The sequence below is a fragment of the Chlorocebus sabaeus genome, chromosome 22 (genome assembly GCF_047675955.1).
Source record: "Chlorocebus sabaeus isolate Y175 chromosome 22, mChlSab1.0.hap1, whole genome shotgun sequence".
NCBI classification, from domain to species: Eukaryota; Metazoa; Chordata; class Mammalia; order Primates; family Cercopithecidae; genus Chlorocebus; species Chlorocebus sabaeus.
This window is the reverse complement of record NC_132925.1, coordinates 52,036,069-52,059,343: the sequence shown is the minus strand read 5'-3', so window position 1 is coordinate 52,059,343 and position 23,275 is coordinate 52,036,069. Positions and strand designations below refer to the sequence as shown.

The following is a 23,275-nucleotide window of genomic DNA, read 5'->3' as shown; positions in this document are numbered from 1 at the left end:
CAGGCTTGATGGCGTCCTTTGCCAATGGGATGCAAGTACTGAGTGCAGGAGCCACCTAAGTAATTAGTCTTATTTTTTCCCTTGTGAGGGTTTGGAGTCATGTAGGTTAAACGTGTGTATGATTTGGCTGCACTGTATCTTCAAGCACCAGGTAAGCTCTCAGTTGAAATCAAGTCTAGACCTAGTACTGAGGGAGCAGCAGATTCAAGTTTCCCACCTCATTCCAGGACAGCTGCTCCTTGAGTGGAATGTCTTACACCATTTACATTGTTTTCCCATGTATAGGGTTAAGTTTTCCTAGGTTAAGTGCATCTGCTGTATCTCTGTGCCTACGTCACACAATATGCTCACATTTACTCCCTCCTTTAGACATTAGTGGATCACAGCCTGTTCCGTTAGTTCCAACTTGCTTTCTATGCTTCCAGGTATGTTATATACTTGTTTTGTCTTCTTGGGTCCAATGTATGGCCCCAGAGGGACACGTACTGGCCTTGGCTTCCTCTTCTCCCTCGTAGTGCTGGTGCACGATAGGTAATTCCATTATTGCTCAGTAACCCTTCACCATCTGATTTTGAGAAATAGTCATCAGACAAAAGTAGATGGACCCTGCCTGTGCTTTCAGCAGAATCCAGAGAGAGGGCATGGGCTTGGGAGTTCAACAGACCTGGGTCATCCGATACCACCACACTCGGGGTCCTCTACAAATCTCTCTAACCTGAATCTGTTTCCTATTTATAAAATGGTGTTGCTACTGCTCACCCTGTAATACTAATTCTAGCTGATACATGCATGATACTCATTGTGTGCCAGGTACTGTTCTAAGCACTTTATGGATCTTAACTATAAGATGGAGTCTGTTCTTATCTTGATTTTGCAGGTGAGGAAACTAAAGCACAGAGTCAGTGACTTTTGCCCAAAATCACACTGCTAGAAAGTGGTGAAGTTGATTCCAATGCTGGTAGTCTGACTTTAGAGTCCCTGCTTGAAGCCAGTAGCATTTGGTAGTATATAATCAACCCTTAAATAACTGCTGCTGTCATTATTATTTATTAATGTACTTTAAAAATTGGGAGCTGATTGACCCAGTGTTTAGTGTGTATTTTAAGATCCTCTTGGAAAATGAAGTGCTTACAAGATTTAATTTGTTGAGGACAGGGTCTCAGTTTTGTCTTTGTCTCCCCAGCACCTATGATTATTAGGAATTCCTGGTAGTAAATGTCTGTTGGGTGGGTGAAATGGAAGCACTCCTGGTAGACAGAAATCCTGTTGTGCTTGCTCTCTGGAGACCTAACATTGCAGCTTTGGGCACGTCACTAGGTCTCAGCATTGTCAACTGGAGTAGAAAGATTACCACTCATTTCCTGGGGGTTATTTTGGGGGATTAATTGCTGTATTCTGGGTCAATGTGATTTACACTGCTCACACAAACTGTTCTTATTACTTTTAGTTTATTGCTTTATGAATACTTGATTTCTTCCCACAGACCCCTAAGTTTTCTGAGCCTAGGTACAGATGTACTCACATTTTGAATCAAGGTAGTTACTGATTGTCTGTTTCTTTCTCTTTGTTGTCTACTCTTTAAAGAATATCTCCTCTGAAAAATGGCAGAAGCAGTTTTCCATGCCCCAAAGAGGAAAAGAAGAGTGTATGAGACTTACGAGTCTCCATTGCCAATCCCTTTTGGTCAGGACCATGGTCCTCAGAAAGAATTCAAGATATTCCGTGCTGAAATGATTAACAACAATGTGATTGTGAGGAATGCAGAGGACATTGAGCAGCTCTATGGGAAAGTAAGTGCGGGCAGCCTCGGCAGGATTACTTTCAGACAACCCTGAGCAAGCAGTCCTTTCCTTCTCCCCATCCCATCCATCTCCCCACACCAACCATGAACAATGTGTATTCTTTCCTTGAAGTTTGGTCCAGTTGTAGGAAAAGTACAATTTGAATTAGTGCCCAAAAGCCATACATTAGGGTAATAGAATGACAGATGGAGCACCCCTGCCCACAAACCTTTATTTCAGTGATGAAGTAGAGTCAATGGATTGGCTTTTTTTTTTTTGTCTTTAGTTGTAAAAGCAATACATGTTTGTTGAAGGAACAAAAAAAGTAATTTACAGAAATGTAATAGGTAAAAAAGTGAAAATTCCCCACTGACTCCCATTCTGTTCCCAGAGGTAGCCACAGCATGGTATGGTGTCCCTGCTCAGGCACAGATCAGGTGGGGCTTTGGCGGGAAGCTCCTTATCTGCTGCCTCCTGGTTGGAGATCTCTTCTCAGATGAGGACAAGTTCTAGTTTTTACTGTTTTCCAGCATTGATCAAGTTGAATGAAGACTGGTAGTTCTTAAAAAAAAAAAAAAAAATCCCACAGTCTGTTCATTGCTGTGGGCATTTTTAAAATACAGCTTTATTAAGTTATAATTTACAATTATAAAGTTCTCCCATTGTAAGTATACAATTCAGTGATTGTCATCAATTTATAGAGTTGCACAACTCTCACCACAGTTGTTTTAGAACATTCCCATCACCACAAAGTTCCCTTGTGCCCATCACACTTAATCCCTGCTCCCACTCCCAGCCCAAGGCAGCCACGGATCGGCATCTTGTCTCCATAAATGTGCCTTCTCTAGACATTTTATAGAAGAGTGGGTGGCACTGGCCGTGGTGAGGCAGGAGTCCCAGTAGGCCAAGGGCAGCTCACCAGGGAGGCCTTCATTTACAGTATATAACATTAAGCAAGAGGCTTTATAAAGTGCTGTATGCGTTATTTCCTCTTGGTTTTTGTTGTTGCTGGGTTGTTTTTTGTTTGTTTGTTTTTTGAGACAGAATCTTACCCTGTCACCCAAGCTAGAGTGCAGTGGCGCGATCTCAGCTCACTGCAACCTCTGCCGCCCAGGTTCAAATGATTCTTCCACCTCAGCCTCCCGAGTAGCTGGGACTGCAGGCACATGCCACTATGCCTGGCTAATTTTTGTAGTTTTGGATAGAGACCGGGTTTCACCATGTTGGCCAGGCTGGTCTTGAACCCCTGACCTCAAGTGGTCTGCCCACCTCAGCCTCCCAAAGTGCTGGGATTACAGGTGTGAGCCACCATGCCTGGCCTGTTTATTCTGATTGTTAATCTAGATGGAGAAAGGGGTGTTTGTTTTATTCTTTCAATTTTCTGTGTGTTTAAATATTTTATAGTAAAAAGGGGAAAAATGCATGTTGTTTTTGGAATCAGCAGGAATGAGAGGAATATTTCAATTCTGGAGTACGAAAGAATCCAAGAGGTTTTTTTGGACCTGGTGGGCAGCATAGCTCCTGCTTTCAGGCAGTGTGTTCCCAAACCATATGTAAAGAAGAATCTCTGCCTCTGCCTGCCTTCGGCGTATAAGACCTAGACTGAAAGCATTAGTTATGGGATAAATGATGTGTGCCAAAAACTTATTAGTACTCTTGAAGCGATTAGAAAGGTATTATGCTAAGAACATCCTTAGTCGTCATTAGATAATCAGAGGGAAAATGTCAAGACACGGAAAGTGGAGCGAACCTTTTAACTCAGATGGGTACAGTCGGCCCTCCATATCATGGGTGCCACTTCTGTGAATTCACCCAACCTTAGATTGAAAATATTTGAGAAGAAAAATTGCATCTGTACTAAATGGGGACTTTATTTTCTTGTATTAAACAATATAGTATAACAACTATTTACATAGCACTTGCATTGCATTAGATATTATAAGTAGCCTAGGATGATTTAAAGTATAGGGGAGGACCTACATAGACTATATATAAATACTGCACCATTTTATATTGGGGACTCGACCATCTGCAGATTTTGGTATCCACCAGAGGTCCTGGAACCAACCTCCTGTGAATACTGAGGGATTACTGTATATTCTACCTCAGCTGAAAAACTGGCAACTAAACATGAACTAACTTTGTTTTCTGTCTTCCTGGAAGGGTTATTTTGGAAAAGGTATTCTTTCAAGAAGCCGTCCAAACTTCACAATTTCAGATCCTAAACTGGTTGCTAAATGGAAAGGTAAAGTTGTATCATTCAGTTCTTTTGACAAATTATCATTTTCCTTTATGTTTGATCTTATACCTCAGGTTGTATAGTAAAATTCTAGAGAAGTAACATGTACACTGGCAGTTTTACTGCCAAAGAATAATTCTAATCAAAGCAAAAGGGTTATGATTGGGTGACAGCGTGTTTAATTTCTAGAATTATCAAGTGTTAATTGGGCTTTTCTGTTGTTAAGTGTTTGCTTAGCAGAGTACTATGCCTATGGCGTAGTACTGGTAGTTAAGTACCTGCTCACCTGTGGCACTATGCAAAAATTTTAAAATTTTGTTTCCAGAATTAGAATTTATAATAGCCACGACATGTATGTGTATAGTTCTCCCTTGCTGATTCTCTTTAATTTGCAATTGTTTTAGAGTATTTCTCTAAGGAATTCTCATGGTAATTGCTTAAGAACCAATACCAGCGTGTTAAAACATAATTAGAAAGGATCTTTTAAATGTTATATTATAAGAAAATATGCAGATTAAAACTGCACTGAGATACCATTTCAGCAATCAGGCAGAAATCCAAAAGTCTGACAATATACTGCATTGGTGAGGACTTCAGAAACAGACCTTCTCTTGCATTGCTGGTGGGATGCTTGTGGTGCAGCCCTCATGGAGGTGAATCTGGCAATGTCTAGCAAAATTATATATGCATTTACTTTGTTTTCTTTTCCCCCATTCCACTCTCTCCTCAGTCCCTGGTAATCTTTATATGTTTTCCCTCTGTGAATTTACCTATTACAGATATTTCATATATAAATACAATCATACAATATCTGCCCTTTTGTGTCTGTTGCTTTCACTTAGCATGTTTTCAAGGTTCGTCCCTGCCATAGCGTCTATCAGAACTTCATTCCATTTTATAGTGGAATAATATTCCATTGTTTGGACATAGTGCCTTTAGCTCATCTGCTGATGGACACTTAGATTGTTTCTGTATTTTGGCTTTTCTGAATAATACTGTTGTGAACATTGGCATATACATATCCAAGTCTATTTTTTATGTGTTTTGGATATATACCCAGGAGTGGAGTCAATGGGTCATATGGTAATTGTCTGTTTAACATTTTAAGAACTATTTTCCACATTGACTGCATCATTGTACATTCCCACCAGCAATGCACCAAAGGTTCCAATTTCTCCACATCCTTGCCAACACTTGTTTAAAAAAATAGTCGGCCGGGCGTGGTAACTCACGCCTGTAATCCCCGCACTTTGGGAGGCTGAGGCGGGCGGATCGCCTGAGGTCAGGAGTTCAAGACCAGCCTGGCCAACATAGCAAAACCCTGTCTCTACTAAAAATACAAAAATGAGCTGGGCTTGGTGGCAGGCACTTGTAATCCCAGCTACTTGGGAGGCTGAGGCAGGAGAATCACTTGAACCCTGGAGGCAGAGGTTGCAGTGAGACAAGACTGCGCCACTGCACTCCAGCCTGGACGGCATAATGCAACTCCATCTCCAAAAAAAAATACAAGTTAAATTTTTACAAGGGATTTTTTTAAATATAGAGATGAAGTAACCGAAAGCTTATATCAAGTTGGTTGTATAACCACACAGGGAGAAATTATTTTGAGTAACTTTTGGTTTTCTTGGAGATAGAGCCTGGAGTGCAGTGGCGCAGTCTCAGCTCACTGTGACCTCCACCTCCTGGACTTATGCCGTCCTCCTACCTCAGCCTCCTGAGTAGCTGGGACTGCAGGCGCATGCCACCACACCTGGCTAATATTTGTGTTTTTTGTAGAGACAGGGTTTCACCATATTACCCAGGCTGGTCTTGAATTCCTGAGCTCAGACAGTCCACCCGTCAAAGCCTGTCAAAGTGCTGGGATTACAGAACTGAGCTACTGAGCCTGGCCATTTGAGTAACTATAGTGATTTGATTGTTCAACCTAATGGGATAGACTTTGGGTCAGTTACTTCTTGTCACAGTAATGCTGCTTAATAAACCACCCCAAAATGTATTGACTTTAAACAGCAACCATAGTAGTCACTAGGTGTGCTATCTTGGCTGGGTGTGATCACTTTCCTGTGGTGTTAAAGCTGATCATCATTTCTTCCAAGCCTTTAATGCATGCAGAAGAGGCTGAGTTTGGGGAATGAGAAGTAATTAGCCCAAAGGCAGAGTTAGGAAAAGACCAGGACGAAAAACCAGACCACTGGGTGACCTGATGAACATTTTGGGCGGAAAGAGTCCTCCCACCTGATGCCCTGCTTATGCCTGGGGTACAGGCAAGTTACTACAACCAAAACCTAAGATTCAGAAACAGCAGGAGCCTGCCTGTCAGAAGTGCGCCCTCATCAGGCTGGCTTTCAAAATAGCGTGAGGTCAAGCCAGTTTGAGATTCTGCACAGGGAGCTAGAGCTGGAAGCCCTGAACTCCCAAATCCACATCCAAAACCAACACTGCAATTAAGTTCACTTTCCCAGCCCTTTCGTTATACACATGTAAGGAGCTTTCAGTGAAGAGGGAAGAATGGAGATGAAGTTCATACCTCTAGGGCCTCAGCATTCTCATTTGGAAGTTGGAATGAGCATTCAGCCGTGGCAGAGAGGTTTCTTCCCGTGCTGTTGCTGCTTAGCTGGAGCCCTGAGTTGAGAAGGATTCTGAGGTCCCCTCCAAGCCCACCAAGACTGATGTAATTGATGGGCAGCACCTGCCAAGGGTATGGGTTCAGGGAAGGACAGCATACAAAGCATATTTTTGCCATTGCTGACTGGACAGTATTAACTTTCTAGGTGTGTGATTTTGTGAACCTTAAAATTCTCAGTCTTTCCTAGATTTTTCGTGTGTGTTCCCTTTATGGGAAATTTGCCTGAAACTAATAGAACTTCTTTGTTCCAGATGTGAAGACAAACATGCCTATCATCACATCAAAGAGGTAACTCATAACGAACTTTGGTTTCTGTCAAAATGATGGTTTAAGTCAGATGTTTTTAGGTAGTCTTGTCCCATGTAGTAGTCTAGTCCACACCTTTTTTTCTTTCTCTTTTTGGTAGTAGATATATCCTTGAAAATGATGTTTGAATTTAATGTGAATCAAGTCATTTTTGAAATGCCTTACGTGAGTTTATGGTTTGTTTAAATACTGTGTTGCCAGTTGAATTCTTTCCAAATTATGAATAACTATCCTGTAATAGCTATATTATTAAGTCCTCATATTCTTGGGCCTAGATTTTGAACCAGCCTTCTGCCCAGTGGGCACAGATGGTCCTGTCCCCCTTCCTCCAGCTACACTGTAGGGTCAGAGAAAGAGGCTTTCACAGAGGCCCTTCCTCATTTAATCCTAGACATTCCTGGAAGGTTTCTCCCTGACTCCCCAAACACACACATATGGCCTGGCTGATTCCTGCATGTCCTCGATCTTGCTCATACATGATCTCTCCTGGGTTTCTCTCCTTACCACCGTACCGTCCTCTGTCCTGGGTGCTGCTCCTCTGGCCCCCACAGTCCTCTTTGGCGTGCAGCACTCTCCTCATGTGTCATCCATAGGTTCAGACTGTCAGTGCTTGGAGAGCAGAGATCAGGCCCTTCTCCTCTCTTCAGCGCCACACTTTGTGGTCCCTTGGTAAGATTGTTGACTGTCTCCATCCATCCCAGACCTCCTTGTCTCTGTGGTACAGTACAAGTCTCAGCTCTTCCATGAAACCTTATAAAACTTCTCAAGTCTCAGTGATTTTGTTCATCTTGCTAGCCTATACGGGCAAAATCCAGCAGCTCCTTTTTGGTTACATGCCTGGGAACCCCATAGCCAGCGGGGTGGCAAGGAGTGGTGGCACCAGGGAGATCTCAATGGCTGTTCTGGCTGTAACCTCAAGCCGGGGTCAGGAGTGGGATTCTGGTGTATGGGAGGGACCTGCTAAGAACCTGGCAGAGTCCCCAGTCTTGGAGGAGCTATAGTATAGACAGGTTGCCACAACAGAAACCTAGGGATCAGAAATAGCAGGAGCTCGCCCATCAGAACTGCATCCTGGCTAGGCTGGCCACAACATGACATAAGGTCAAGCCAGCTTGCCAGCATAGAGGTTCTGCACAGGGAGAGGGCTGCCTCCCTGAAGAGCATCCCTTTGTGAGGACTACAATGTCCCAAGAAGTTTCATTGACCCTTGTATTCATTTCCTAGGCCTGCCATAACAAAGTACCACAGACTCGATGGCTTAAAACAACAGAAATGTATTCTCATGGTTTTGGACACCAGAATTCCAAACTCAAGGTGTCGGCAGGGCCACAGTCCCTCAGAAGGCTCTAGGGGAGCATCCTTCTTTGCCTGCCTTCGCTTCTGCTGGCTCCTGGCACCCCTTGGCATTCCTTGGCTTGCAGATGCATCACTCTAATCTCTGCCTCTGTGGTCACATGGCATTCTCTCTTGTGTGTTTCTGTGTGTCTTTGTCCAAATTTTCCTCTCTTTTTTTTTGCATGAAAAAAATTGATAGATGTATTTTCAGGGTACGGGTACATGTGATATTTTGCCTCTTTTAAGGACACCAGTCACTGTGTCCTTACATCAAATTGATTCCATCTGCAAAGATCCTGTTTCCAGATAAAGTCATATTCCCAGGCACTGGGGCGTGTAGTCTGGGAGGTGTATGTTGTCCTACTATTCCTTACTCAAGGCCCCACAGTTACGGAGTTGCACTGAGAAGTGAAAGTGATAAACTGTTCACTAATAAGCAGGCCTGGCATGAACTCAGTCTGCATTCAGACATTCTCTCTTCCCTCCTCAACGCTCTTGATATACTTTATTGTGTTATCACCTTAGTTGATTTTTCCTTCAATTCTCCTCTAATCTAACTGCCAGATTCTCATTTTTTAATCCCCTTGCCATACTTTGATCACTTTCATAGACTTCACGAATCCTGCGTCTTTTTTGCAAGATTTAAATGTTCAATTTGCCATTGATTTGCATTGAATTTACATTAACATAACAAAGGACAAAGTGATGTAGACTCCACACATAGTGACAGTGCAGGAATGTTGCTTGAAGGGAGTATGCTTGTGGGGATTGATTTTTTATAAGAAATTTTCAGATTACAATTCATTTCCTTATGTGAACCTAAGAATGTTTATAGATGTTATCAGCACAGTTCTGTCAGCAAGCTACATATGTCCCCCAACCAAAATCGATACTTGATTTATTATTTGTTCATAACACTTGGAATCACAATCTAAATTTTAAATATAAGAAAAATTGATTCATGTTCATATTTTTAGATTAATTTTTCAACTTAAATACTTGTCATAATTGTTGTTTGTATTTTTTGTAGAGACAGGGTCTTGCTTTGTTGCCCAGGCTGGTCTTGGGCTCAAGTGATCCTCCTATCTCAGCCTCCCAAAGCACCAGGATTACAGGTGTGAGCCACTGCACCTGGCCATAATTGTTTCTTTGCTGGTGCCTCTGAAATTCTGATTTCTATTTCAAGTGGATTCACTCAAATTGGCCTTTTTCCAACAATAGTCGTCTTTGGGTGAAGAGCACCTTCTGTGTAACTCTTTCTGAAGGTAAGTGTCAGGACCCTTCTGTGATGCCTTTGGGGAACTGACACAGGTAGAGGTATGTCCCTGAAGGACCAGCCCTGATGGTCGTGCTGGTTGCCCACCCCGTTGTGGTCCTTTATTCAGCCAGAATTCACTATGTATCAGGCATTGGGTAGGTACTGGGGACCCAAGAGTGAGGAAAAGACCTAGTGCCTGTTCTTGAGAGATTTGCAGTCTAGTGAGAGAGAAAGAGAAGTGAACAGTTGTGCTGTCCTGTAGTGGTATTGTGGTAGAGATACCATCGCCATTATGGCCAACAGGTGCTGACTGCTCTAGCTGTGCCAATCCCAGTCTCTGAGCTTGCCTGCGTTATCTCCTTTCATCTTCTCAAGAAACCTTCGAGGGTAGGTACTAGAGATGTGTCCGTTTCATAGATGGGGACTCAGGTGAGGGTTCAGTAGCTTGCCCAAGATTACGTGGGCTCAGTGCCAGAGCCTGGGAGGCATTGATGTGGGTGTGCGCACCAGCACTCCCCGAGCACCTTCCAGTGCTAAGTATCGTGCCAGTGTTGGGCCCGTGTGTCGTCTCAGGTCCTCACATCACTCCCATCAGGTGGGTTCCGTTCTTATCCATCTTCCACAAGTGGAAGAACTGAACACAGGGAAGTGAAGCTCCTTGCTCAGGGTCAGTATGTGGACTTAGGCACTGTGGCCCCAGAACCTGTGTGCACTAACCACTCTAAACCACTCTGCTGTGCACTTCCAGTGGTAAATGGGCTTTCATCGGTACAACAGTAGAGAACGGTGCCCTGTGCAAATAGGAGAGGTATGTGTTCAAGGGTGCAGAAACATGAGAATCGGTGCCATGTTTGGATGGGCACATCCTGTGTCCTTGCGGTCCTGGATGGTGCTGCTTTCCCCAGTCCTGTCACCGCTTCCAGTTGTGGCTGCTGCCTTGTCCTTCTGCCACGCTCCCCCTTATGCTTTCTGCTTTTTACTTCTCATTTCTCTTCCTGCAACTGCTCCAGCATCTGGGATTGATGGCAGCAGTACTTAGCTTTTTAAGGTGTTGCCAGCCAGCTAGAGGACTTCAGCTCTGACCCATATGTTGTTGTCTTAGTCATTTGTTTTTGTGGCTCTTTTCATCACGTCTGACTTGGAGGCTTCTACATGCTCTTCAAGCCTCAGTCTCTTTTGACCTTTCATAGCGATCCTCTGAGACCCTGAAAAGGGAACACAGGTATGGCCTGGTTCTGGTGTATGGCAGAAGAACACAGAGGTAGAGGTACTAAGTGGCTTAACTCAGAGCCACACGGAAGAGCCAACTCCAGGACCTATACCTCCAGAGGCTGTGTTCATCCCCGCACTGCTGCCTCTGCTCTCAAAGAACAGTGAATTAAGATGTTTCCATTCATTAACATCTTTTTCAATATACTGTATATCGAGTCTGATTTATTTTTCAAGCCACTCCTAAAAACTCCACAATGATATGGTAATATTGATTGAGCACTTATGGGCTATGCACTTTATGTGTCTTATTTAATCCTTGCTGCAACCCCACGAGGTAGGTGCAGTTATCCCTAGTTTATAGATGGTCACTGAGCTTTAGAGAGGTGGGGTCATGCAGTTAATATGAGAATGTGATGGAACAAGGATTGGAACCCACGTCTGCTTTGACTGCTCTGCTGCAAGGAGCAGAGCAGTGCTATCTGTGTGCTCGCTTCGTTCCAGATCTTCTGGTGAAAGGAGGAACTGTTGACCCTTTAAATCAGTGATTCTTTCATGTGTTTTGAGTCAAGGAATTTAGCAAAAGTTGTGGGTCCCTTCCCCAGAAAAATATATTGTCACAAAAATTTGTGTTCAAATAAAGGAAATTTATAGACCTTGTAGAACCAATGCTTTTGTTGATATGAAGAGCTGAGATTCTTTTTAGACCTCTCACATGATGATTCTTTTAAACGTATGCATAGGTGGCCGTGTTCCAGGTGAGAAGACAACCTACTGGTTTTGGCACAGCTGTGTTCTTTTTGCTGGTTTTAAAAGTAGTACATAACAAGATCCCTTTGAGGTGGTAGTACTAATCTTTACATTTTATAGGTGGGAAAATTGAAGCACAGAGAAGTTAAGTAATTTGCATTGCCACACAGTTGTAAGTAACAGGGCTGGACACAAAATGTGCAGTACCAAAGTCACGGTGTCGTACTGTCTCTCAGGTATTAGGGTAGCCTTACCAGGTGTTAATCTTTAGGATACAATTCCCAGTATATAGGGAGACATCCTTGATGTTTATCCTTATGTGGGGTGAACAAGGTGTGGACAGCTTCAGGATTCTTAGGAATCAGGGTGTAGCAGAAGCCAGTGTCCTTGTTAAATTGTGTGAGATATAGCAGTTTATAAACTATGACATATTCAGTCTTTTTTTTTTTTTTTGGAAACATTTTACAAATTTGCATGTCATCCTTGCGGAGGGGCCATTCTAAGTTATGTGCTGCCGAATCAAGCACTCTTCAGTCTTCTTAACCAGGTGAAAGAAGGTGAAAAGTAAAATTACATCTGCCTTCTCTCAAGCCGTGTGTTGTCTTGGATGTCTTTCACACTGATCACTGAAGGTCCAGGCAAAAAGCACTTGAGTTTCACAATGTCTTTGACCTTCTGATCTTCAGATTTCCAGCATCTGGTAGTTCTCACATCACATGAACACATCCCAGCAGCCTAGGCATGAATGCTTTGCCCTATTGTTTTGCCTATAACTTTTTGTAACTTGGGAAGTGTTTTGTAACTTGGGTGTTAGCTTCAAGTTTTAGAAACTTAACATGAATTTTGTCATTAAAATCTACTCTGAAAAGTATTGTGGGGAAAGGGGCTATTTCTCTTAGAATATTTAGATGAATCTACATAAGCCAAATCATTTCTCTCCTTATCCCGTAAAGAGGTTAGTAGGCACTGTGATGAATATTTATTGAAATTCTCATTTTGCTTTCCAATACTAAACAAAAGTTCTTTGTATTATGAATGGCATATCTATCTGAAAACATTATGAGATCCAAAATTGAAAATAATACAAAACAAGCCAAGAGCGGTGGCTTCCACCTGTAATCCCAGCACTTTGGGAGGCCAAGGCGGGCAGATCACTTGAGGTCAGGAGTTTGAGACCAGCCTGGCCAACATGGTGAAACCCTGTCTCTACCAAAAATATAAAAAATTAGCTGGGCGTGGTGGCACGAGCCTGTCGTCCCAGCTACTGAGGAAGCTGAGGCAGGAGAATCGCTTGAACCCGGGAGGCAGAGGTTGTAGTGAGCTGAAATCGTGCCACTGCACTCCAGCCCGGGTGACAGAGTGAGACTCCATCTCGAAAAACAGTAATAATAATACAAAAAAATCCTGATAAAGGATGGCCTTTTTTTTTTTTTTTTTTTTTTTGCTTATTTATCTAAATCACTTAATCTACCAGTTTTAAATTAAATTTTCATAGTTTGTTAAACTGGGTTTTTTTTTTTAAATAAAGCAAATAAAATGAAACTATATTATAAAAGCAAAGAAACAAGAAGTAGCATATGCTTGTTGCAGAACACTTAGAAAATACAGAGACCAGATGCGGTGGCTCACACCTGTTATCCCAGCACTTTGGGAGGCCGAGGCGGGCAGATCACGAGGTCAGGAGATTGAGACCTTCCTGGCTAACATAGCGAAACCCTGTCTCTACTAAAAATACAAAAATTAGCCAGGTGTGGTAGCGGGTACCTGTAGTCCCAGCTACTTGGGAGGCTGAGGCACAAGAATCACTTGAACCTAGTAGGCGGAGGTTGCAGTGAACCGAGATCGTGCCACTGCACTCCAGCCTGGCAACAGAGCCAGACTCTGTCTCAAAAAAAAAAAAAAAGAAAGAAAATGCAGAAAAGTAGAAAAAAGAAAAATATTTATCTATAATGTACCATTCACAAATAATGCTGTAAAACATTTTGGTGTGTCACCTTCCAGTCTTTTTTATGTGCTTTAAACGTTTTTTCAATTTTGAAATTCGAATGCTGTTTCCAACAGTATTTCTGTCTTGCAGGTATCAGCATAGTGTTGAGTGGGCAGCAGAGCTGATGCGTAGACAGGGACAGGATGAGAATACAGTGTGCAGAATCCTCAAGGATTACACGAAACCGCTTGAGCATCCTCCTGTGAAAAGGAACGAAGAGGCTCAAGTGTATGACGAGCTTAACTCTGGAATGGTTTCTAACATGGAAGGCACAGCAGGGGGAGAAAGACCTTCTGTGGTAAACGGGGACTCTGGAAAGTCAGGTGGTATGAGTGATCCCAGTGAGCCATTAGGCTGCCTGCAGGAGGGCTCTGGGTGCAACCCAACAACAGACGGCTTTGAGAAAAGTGTGAGAAAGGACGCTGCACCTCTGCCCCAAGTCTGTTGCTACAAACAAGATGCTCTCATCCTCCAGTGTGGCCCTCACCATGAGGATGGCAGCCAGCACGTCGGCCTCCTGCATGCTGGGGACAGAGGGCCTGACCATGAGTACGTGCTTGTCGAGGAAGCGGAGTGTGCCATGAGCGAGAGGGAGGATGCCCCAAATGAGGAAGTAAGTAGGATAAAATAAATTACTTCCTCCAAAGCCATTTGTTCCTGGAGATGTTGGCTAATAGGGATGTCTTTTGCCTGCGAACTGGTAGCTAGCCTATTGTAAGGTCCGAGGGAAGCAGCAGGCTCTGGGCCACAGCAGCTGTGAGGGCCATTTCAACTAAAACCCCAAAGTTGATGAATAACTTTTAAAAAATTTGTAAAATTAAGGCAAGGCCAATGGTATTCTCTCCTTTATTTGAGAGAAAACAAAATGAGGTGATAATTACACCTGTTCTTGAGTACAGCTGAGCGAGAAGGGCTCACGTGTGGAAGTCAGCCATCACGAGAAAAACCTAGGGAGGCTGGGTAAGAGCTACGTCATTAGGGGACTTGCTGTCAGAGTTACCCTAGAGCTGTCTGGAATTGCTAAAAATTAGAAACAATCTAATGGCTAAATGGGATATGAGGTACCCATTCAAAGCAATATCATGTAGACTTAGAATGAGGTGTATGAAGTCATATTAAGAGCATAGGAGCCAGGCACAGTGGCTGACACCACTTGGGGAGGACAAGGCAGGAAGATCACTTGAGGCCAGGAGTTCAAGACCAGCCAGGGCAATATAGCAAGACCTCATTTCTACTAAAAAAAAAAAAATTGCTGGGTGTGGTGGTACATGCCAGTCCCAGCTACTCAAGAGGCTAAGGTGGGAGGATTGCTTGATCCTGGGAGATAAGAGGCTGGGCAACAGAGTGAGACCCTGTCTCAAAAAAACAAAAACATAGGCACATGCTTATTAGGTACAATTGGGTGAAAAAAGCAACACATAAAATAAAATTCACCAACAAAATGATTACAACTGCAGGAAAAATTCACAGGGAAAAAAGGAAATAAGCCAGAATCTTCATAGTGAAAAAATTAAAACTTCCTTTTCCACACAAGTAATAAAAAAGCATTTCTTGGCCAAGCGTGGTGCCTCACACCTATAATCAACACTTTGGGAGGCTGAAGCGGGAGGGTTGCTTGAGGCCAGGAGTTCAAGACCAGCCTGGGCAACTCTGTCTCTACAAAAAATTAGCCAGGCATGGTGACACACGCCTGTAGTTCCAGCTACTGGGAAGGCTGAGATAGGAGAATTGCTTGAGTCTAGGAATTTGAGGCGGCAGTGAGCTGTACCACTGTACTCCAGCCCGGGCAGTAGAACAAGAGTCTGTCTCAAATTTTTGTTGTAATCATTTCTTTATAATATTAGCACAATAGAATGTGAATCCTGGGAATTTATAAGAAAAATGTTCATTTTAAAATACATTCGCTATGACATGTAGTGCTTCCATTTGTTCTGTATATATTGTATTTCTTTCTCTTTAGTTGGTGCAAAGAAACAGATTAATATGCAGAAGAAATCCATATAGGATCTTTGAGTATTTGCAACTCAGCCTAGAAGAGGTATGTTTTCAACATGTTATCGTTTCAGCTACTGGTCTTTGGGCCTGAACTACACTATATGTGAACCTATCTCACAGTGTAGTTCTATATGTAATTCAGTTATTGAATATTGTGAGTCAGTATTGAAATCATTATGAGTAGCTCCCAAGTAGGCCTGCCCAAATTTTACTCCTCAGCCTTTATTTCATCAGTTCTAAAATACATGTTTGCAATCATTTCACAGAAGATTCGAGGTGTTTTTCTGAGTACTACTTTTCTTGTCAAGATTTTAGATTGCTAGGCCGGGTGCGGTGGCTCACACCTGTAATCCCAGCACTTTGGGAGGCCGAGGCAGGAGGATCACCTGAGATCAGGAGCTCGAGACCAGCCTGGCCAGCATGGTAAAATCCTGTCTCTACCAAAAATACAAAAATTAGCCAGACGTGGTGGCTCATGCTTGTAATCCCAACTATTCAGGAGACTGAGGCAGGAGATTTGCTTGAACCTGGGAGGCGGAGGTTGCAGTGAGCCAAGATTGCGCCGTTGCGCTCCAGCCTGGGTGACAGGGTGAAACTCTGTCTCAAAAAAAAAAAAAAAAAGAAAAAGAAAAAAAAAAAAAAAAGATTTTATATTGATGGCTGGGTGTGATGGCTCATGCCTGTAGTCCAGCCACTTGCGTGGCTCATGTGGGAGGATTGCTTGAGCCCAGGAGGTTGCGTCTGCAGTGAGCCATGATTGCACTACTGCGCTCCAACTTGGGTGACAGAGTGAGACTGTGTCAAACAAAAAAAAGAATAAAAAGATTTCAGATTGTTAACAGATGCTGACTGGTGATGTGGGGGGGTAGGGGGGTGGAAAGAAGAAAAAAATGGATTTCAGATTGGCTGAATATTTTGTTACTAATTTTCACTAGCTTTTTGAAAAATACTGTAATTCATATACCATATAATTTATCCACTTAAAGAGTACAAGTCACTATTGTTTGGTATGTTCGTGGAGTCTCAACTTTTCATATACTGTGCTATATGATTCAGATCATGTAGTGACTGCTAATTAAGTAAATGGATTTATTTCCTTCTGCAGGATCCCTCTACTTAATGCAGTAGCTACATTCTTGAAAGTTAGCTTGGGCCTGGTGCCATGACTCACACCTGTAATCCTAGCACTCTGGGAGGCCAAGGCAGGCAGATAGCTTGAGACCAGGAGTTTGAGGCCAGCCTAAGCAACATGGCAAAACCCCATCTCTACAAAAAATGTAAAAATTAGCCAGGTGTGGCAGTACAGGCCTGTAGTCTCAACTACTTGGTTGGCTGAGTTGGGAGGGTTGCTTGAGCCTGGGAGGTCGAGGCTTTAATGAACCGAGATCATGCCACTGCATGAGCGAGACCCTGTTTCAAAAAAAAATTTTAAAAAAAGGTGGCTAAAAGTGACCTTCCATAAACTGTATCGTATTGTCCTGGTTATCTGGAGTTCCTCTAACCTGTGGTCACTTTATGCTCAGTCCCTCTTTTCTTGCTTATGTTGATAGCGCACACAGAAATGTCCTTTCTGCCTTTGAAGATAGCACCCCTTGGGCTCCCCTCTCCTCCAGGAGCTCTGTGATGGCTTTCTTTGATAGTTCCTGCAGTGTCCAGTGTGGTTCTTGGCATACAGGTAGGTCCCAGGAAGTGCTATGGCACACATCCATGTTGGTAATTTTATAGCTGAGACCACAGGAAAGTAATGTGGGGGCCGGGTGTGGTGGCTCACACCTGTAATCCCAGCACTTTGGGAGGCCAAGGAGGGCAGATCACAAGGTCGGGAGATCGAGACCATCCTGGCTTACACGGTGAAACCCCGTCTCTACTAAAAATACAAAAATTAGCCGAGTGTGGTGGCACACGCCTATAATCCCAGCTACTCAGGAGACTGAGGCAGGAGAATCGCTTGAACTCGGGAGGCAGAGGTTGCAGTGAGCCGAGATGGCACCACTGCACTTCAGCCTAGGCGACAGAGTGAGACTCTGTCTCAAAAACTAAATTAAATTAAATTAAATTAAATTGAATTAAAACACAATTCAAAATTCCTTTTCTTGGTTGCACCAGCCACGTTTCAAACACTGAACAGCCACGTGTGGCCACTGGCTACTGTATTGAACAGCACATGCGTAGACATTCCCAGCTTTGTGAAGATCTTTACTAGACAGCCCGTGTATACCTGTTCTTTAGATGTTTGACCTCTCAGAGCCTCAGATTTCTTCTCTGTAAAGTGGGAGCTGTGTAACATCTTGTTCATAGGATGTTCTGGAAATTATATAATACATGTAATTAGGTCAGGATAGTACCTGATAATATAGTAGATGCTCAATAAATGTTAGTGCCGGCTATTTTTGTCATTATTAAGTTACTTGTAAAAGCTGATTAGCAGCTAGTTGGAACCTTATTTTTTACAATCACGAAAATGTCCACTGGATACATACTGCGTGCCAGGCATTGGGCTAAGGGCTACCAATACTGAAATAAGTAGAACGTGACTTCTGTCTTAAAGATAGCCCAGAAATCATTACAGTTCAGTGAGATAAGCATAGTGTGGCATATGGATCTTGTCAGTATCGCTCTTCCTGTTTCCTTGGGCCCAATGCCTGACATCTATTAGGTGCGTAATAATTATTTGTTAAATGAATTAATGTACAAGATAGGGAATTTGCACAGAAGCTGGTGGAGACCATCCAGCAGGGCTGAGGTGGAAAGCCTTTGTAGTCATGATAGCTAAGGATAGTAAAGGATAGATGGGGCTTGCCGCATGGACACAGGGTAGCAAAGGCTCTTCCAGATAGCTCAGCCAAAAAGAACACCAGATGGCAGAGGGTGTGTCCGTGAGTCAGGGTCTGGCCTGGTCCTGGGGCAGCAGGGCCCTGCAGGGGGTTCTGTAGGGGAGTGGAGTGCCTAGAGCTAGCATCAGTATGGAGGGTGGGCTGGAGGCCTGGCCTGGGAGGTGGCAGCTGGAGGCAAAGTGTATTTGGTGTCAAATACTGTGAGTTCAGCCGCACTGTTCCAGTTGACCAACTGCTGTCTTTTATTGACAAGTTTTTTTTTTCCCCGAGACAGTCTTGCTCTGTCGCCTAGGCTGGAGTGCACTGGCGCGATCTCAGCTCACTGCAAGCTCCGCCTCCCAGGTTCACACCATTCTCTTGCCTCAGCCTCCCGAGTGGCTGGGACTACAGGCGCCCGCCACCACACCCAGCTAATTTTTTTTTTTTTTTTGTATTTGTAGTAGAGACAGGGTTTCACCGTGTTAGCCAGGATGGTCTCGATCTCCTGACCTTTAGGAGGTCGTGATCTGCCCTCCTAAAGTGCTGGGATTACAGGCTGTTGACAAATTTTTTAAAGGCTGCTGCTGCCTGCTGCCTCCTCTTGAGCACTCCCTGATGAAAGGCAAGAGTAATAGGAGACAGGAGATGAGGACACTCTGCCTTCTTAGAGGCTGACTGGCACTGAGAACATATTAGAGATGTGTTCCAGAAGTTTTCAGGGAGCATACCATTAAACCTAGCTCTACTTGTTGTTCTGTTTTGGCAGATTTCTTTTGAATGAATCAACCATGTTTGGTGCACTGCATGTACCCGCTGAGTGTTTCTGTGAATGTCAGTCAGGAGCACAGACAGAATGGCGTCTCACCCCTGCTGTGGTGATTCATGACAGCTCTCTTAAGGGACTCAGAGTGGTAATACACAGCTGACTTTAGAGGTCTGCTCGGCACTGACATGGGAAGCTTTTGGTCTGCAACCTACCACAGATGTGGACATGCAGCCCTGTAGGGGTGTTTTCATGCCTTTGCCTTGACTCATTCAGAACAGAGATTTGGAAATTTGCATAGAGTAATTGAAGAGCTATATTTACCTTAGTTATTTCTGAGTAGTTATTTCTGAAGATTTCTGTTTCCATCTTCTGCATCCTTCAGTGGACACGCACACACGCAAACGCTCAAATGCTTTGCCCTTTAAATTTTTTGTTTTTATATTTTTTAGAGACACGGTTTCTCTCTGTTGCCCGGGCTGGAGTGCAGTGGCACCATCGTGGCTCAGTGAAGCCTCATACTGCTGAGCTCAAGGTATCCTACCACCTCAGCCTCCTGAGTAGCTAGAACTATAGGTGCATGCCACCCCACATCTGGCTAAGTTTTTAATCAAATGCTTTTTAATTAGCAAGATCCAGTGAAAAATAGATTGATTTGGGGGACCGAATTTTTTTTTTAATCAAATGAAAGTTGATTTCACTGTAAATTAAAAGCAGTTGCATAATGCTGTCATAAAGTTAGGGCCGTCAACTTTTTTTTTTTTTTTTTTTTTGTGAGACAGAGTCTCGCTCTGTCACCTAAGCTGTAGTGCAGTGCTGTGATCTCAGCACACTGCAACCTCTGCCTCCCGGGTTCAGGTGATCCACCTCAGCCTCCTGGTAGCTGGAACTACAGGCACACACCATCACCCCCAGCTAATTTTTGTATTTTTAGTAGAGATGGAGTTTCGCCATATTGGTCAGGCTGCTCTTGAACTCCTGGCCTCAAGTGATCTGCCCGTCTTGGCCTCCCAAAGTGCTGGGATTACAGGCATGAGCCACCACACCCTGCCAGGCAGTCAACTTTTGAAGGTTAAGGAGATTTAACATTTAAATTTCCCAAGATCCAAAGTAGTCGTGTTTAATTTTACTATCCCTGTGTGTGCTGTTGGGAAACTAATGGGAGGAGATTTAATAGGGGTGGTGCAGACCAGCTCACTCATTCCCAGCAAGATTCCCTCCATGGCAGCACCCCAGCAGGGCCCTGCATTCCAGGTCTAATCCTTTGCTTGAGGGACTAAGAAGTTCGGATTTGTTAGAGCACAGAAAATGACTTGAGCTCTAGGAGCAGCATTCAGGCTGAGTGTGCTCACAAGAGCCTGGGGAATAAACTAGAGTGTGAGTTTATTAACATTAGCAAAGGCCCCACCAGCTGCCTTTCCATATTGGCATATTCTCTTCATGTAGAAAATTCAGGTGCCAAAGGGTAATATAATTGGAAGGCTGCTTGGTGAACATGGAGTCAGCCTGTGAGGAGTGAGCTGGATAATCCAAATGCTTAAGGATGTCAGGCCCATGTGTCCTTCTCCCCAAGGAGGGATAAACTGTTTTTAACTTGATACTGAAGATTCTAAGATTGTTGTAAGTCTTTCATTTAATTATTTTACTTAATGTAGTAGCATTTATTCTTTTTCTTGAAAAGCCACCATTGAATTGAGGTATATCAAAGAGCTGCTAACATCTAGACTGGAGGTAGTGTGGTGCATGCATTGGTCTGCCACCGAACCCTTGGGTCGGAGTCCCATCCTGTGTGCAGTGTGAAGACCTTGCCACCGTCACCAGACTCCCCATTTGCTGAGTTTCCTCACTCACTCTGTGTCACATTATTTAACTGTGTTGATACCATTCAGTTGTGGCTCTGAGTTTGCCGATGCATGTCGATTTCTTAGTCTAACTCTGGTTTTGGAGGCTACCTTACTGGTACTTCTGTGTATTGTTCGTATATAGTTATAAAGCTTTTAAAGTGCATGAGAAAATTTATCTTATTTAGAAAACAAAGAAAGTGGTCCCCACACAGGAGGACTAGGTGGGAATGCTTGGAAACAAAGGGGCACGCCAGAGTCGGGCGACAGCTCTCGGTGTGCCTGACAGCAGCGGTCTCAGTTGGGTCTCGTTTACACATCTTCTTGTGCCTGGCTCTTCCATTTTGTACCTCACCCATTTTTTCCACATTTCTTTTTCCCCTTCTTAGTGTCCATAATATGGATTCCAAGTATCAGAATCCAGTGATTAGAATGTCTAAGATTCTTCCCTAGAATTTTGCAGTTATTTTTTACTGCTATGTTGTTTGACTAGTCTCCCTCCCCTGCAATAGGTCAGTGACTTTCCTTCTATCTAAACTTCTGAAAATTTTCCAGAGACTTCAACTATGAGACAGTTTGGGTCCTTTTAGCAAGAATATATACTTACAGCAGAGCCTTTTGATTAAGGTTTGAAAAACTATTCTAATTTTTCTCTGCAAATATATTTATATTCTGTTTATATACCCAGACACACAGGAGACTTCGGGTGAACTGCTTTGAGGATTGGGTTTTGTTTTAAAAGCCTTTGTGTGCTGGCGGGCAGGAGAGAGAAGAACTGCAGTTTTGCTCTTTGTTTCATTGATCCTTGTTTTAAGCCTACAGCACCCAGTATTCCCAGGCAGTCTCCCCTCCAAGTACTAACCAGGCCCAACGCTGCTTAGCTTCTGAGATCAGACAAGATCAGGCACGTTCAGAGTAGCATGGCTGTAGGCCTTAATAATTTTTAAAGTTCATTTGGAATCATTAGAGTAGCCAAGAAAAAGAAAAAAAAAAAGATGTTACTGCAGCTGTTAATAAAACATAAAGTAACAATATAGTCTTGGTATAGGAAAGGAAAGATTGGGCCACAGTCTACAAACAGACCCATTTATAGATGGGATTTCAAGGTACAATAAAAATGACACTTCATATTAGTGAAGAAAAGATTCATGGTGTTGGGACAGCTGATTAGCCATTTGGAAAAGACAAAGCTAAAATCCCATCTCCTAACATACACCAAAATAAATTTCAAGTCAATTAAAGATATAAAGGGAAATTTAAAATAGAAAACAAGAATAATTATTTATGCTTTTTTTTTTTTTTTTTTTTTTTTTAAAAGACAGGGGCTCTCTCTGTCACCTAAGCTGCAGTGCAATGGTACAATATCGGCTCACTGCAGCCTCAGTCTCCTGAGCCCAAGCAGAACTGCCGTCTCAGCTTCCCGAGTAGTTGGGACCACAGGCACACGCCACCACGGCCAGCTAATTTTTGTATTTTTGGTAAAGATGGAGTTTCGCTGTGTTGCCCAGGATGGTTTCGAACTCCAGGGCTCAAGCGATCCACCAGCCTCGGCCTCCCAAAGTGCTGGGATTACAGGTGTGAGCCACCCTGCCTGCATTTTATATATTTTTGAGATATAGATAAGTTCTTCTAAGAGGCCATAATATATAGATTTCATTACCTAGAGATTTAATACTCTATGTTAAAGACAAAGGCAAAATTACAGACAAAAGATGAAATGGGAAAAAAAATATTTGCCACATGCAGTATAACACACAATAGACAGTGTTCTTGGCATTCCTCGTTTTCCTCAGCTGTAATGTTCTCCTTCAGAGGAAGATAGTGAAGATTGAATGCAGCGTGATATGTGTGACGTCTCTCTGTCCTGGAAGACACTTAGCAATGTATATTCCTCATTGTGTCCCCATCCCTCTCCCAGCTAGCCAACTTCCCTGGGTGGAGTGAAGACATAGCTTTAGTTCACAAAATGGCAGATATTTTTAAATGACTATATTTTCTGTAAATTTAAAATGAACTTCAGTGCAATGTGTTTTATGGGCAGTCGGAGAAAGACGTGTGTGTGCTCAGGGAGGGCTAGCTCTCACAAGAAAAAACACTTCTTGGAAATTGTGCTTTATTTTTGCTTGAATTGATGTAGCAGCTAATGACGTTCAGTGATGTATACACAATGACCAGCACAGTTCCTGGCACATGTAATAGGTGCTCATTTGGTTCCTGCCTTTATTTTCTGCCTGATAGGACATACATACTCTGTCTCTAAATTGATGATGATCACAAAATAGATCTTTTACTTAAATGGTGGAAGTATTGCACAGTGACTAGGTCTTTCACACACACAGTGACTAGATCACATTAGTAGAATACACTTTTTT

The 23,275-nt window shown here is 43.1% G+C and overlaps 1 protein-coding gene and 1 pseudogene across 5 annotated transcripts in view; one reads left to right on the top strand and one right to left on the bottom strand.

Annotated features, from left to right (window-relative positions):
- TSEN2 (tRNA splicing endonuclease subunit 2) overlaps nucleotides 1–23,275 on the top strand; it is a 48,174-nt gene that overhangs the window by 4,108 nt on the left and 20,791 nt on the right. For 3 of the 5 annotated variants that reach the window (XR_005242050.2, XM_038003531.2, XM_038003530.2), the window contains exons 2-6: nucleotides 1,585–1,790; nucleotides 3,945–4,026; nucleotides 6,898–6,934; nucleotides 13,582–14,104; nucleotides 15,452–15,529. Coding sequence is in view for 4 of the 5 variants with exons in the window: in XM_038003531.2 (XP_037859459.2) it covers nucleotides 1,602–1,790; nucleotides 3,945–4,026; nucleotides 6,898–6,934; nucleotides 13,582–14,104; nucleotides 15,452–15,529 (909 nt within the window). In the remaining variant the exon portion in view is untranslated. The remainder of the gene's footprint in view (nucleotides 1–1,584; nucleotides 1,791–3,944; nucleotides 4,027–6,897; nucleotides 6,935–13,581; nucleotides 14,105–15,451; nucleotides 15,530–23,275) is intronic. The other 2 variants (XM_038003534.2, XM_038003533.2) reach the window with 1 other exon arrangement.
- Nucleotides 21,717–21,835, bottom strand: LOC119626056 (5S ribosomal RNA; annotated as a pseudogene).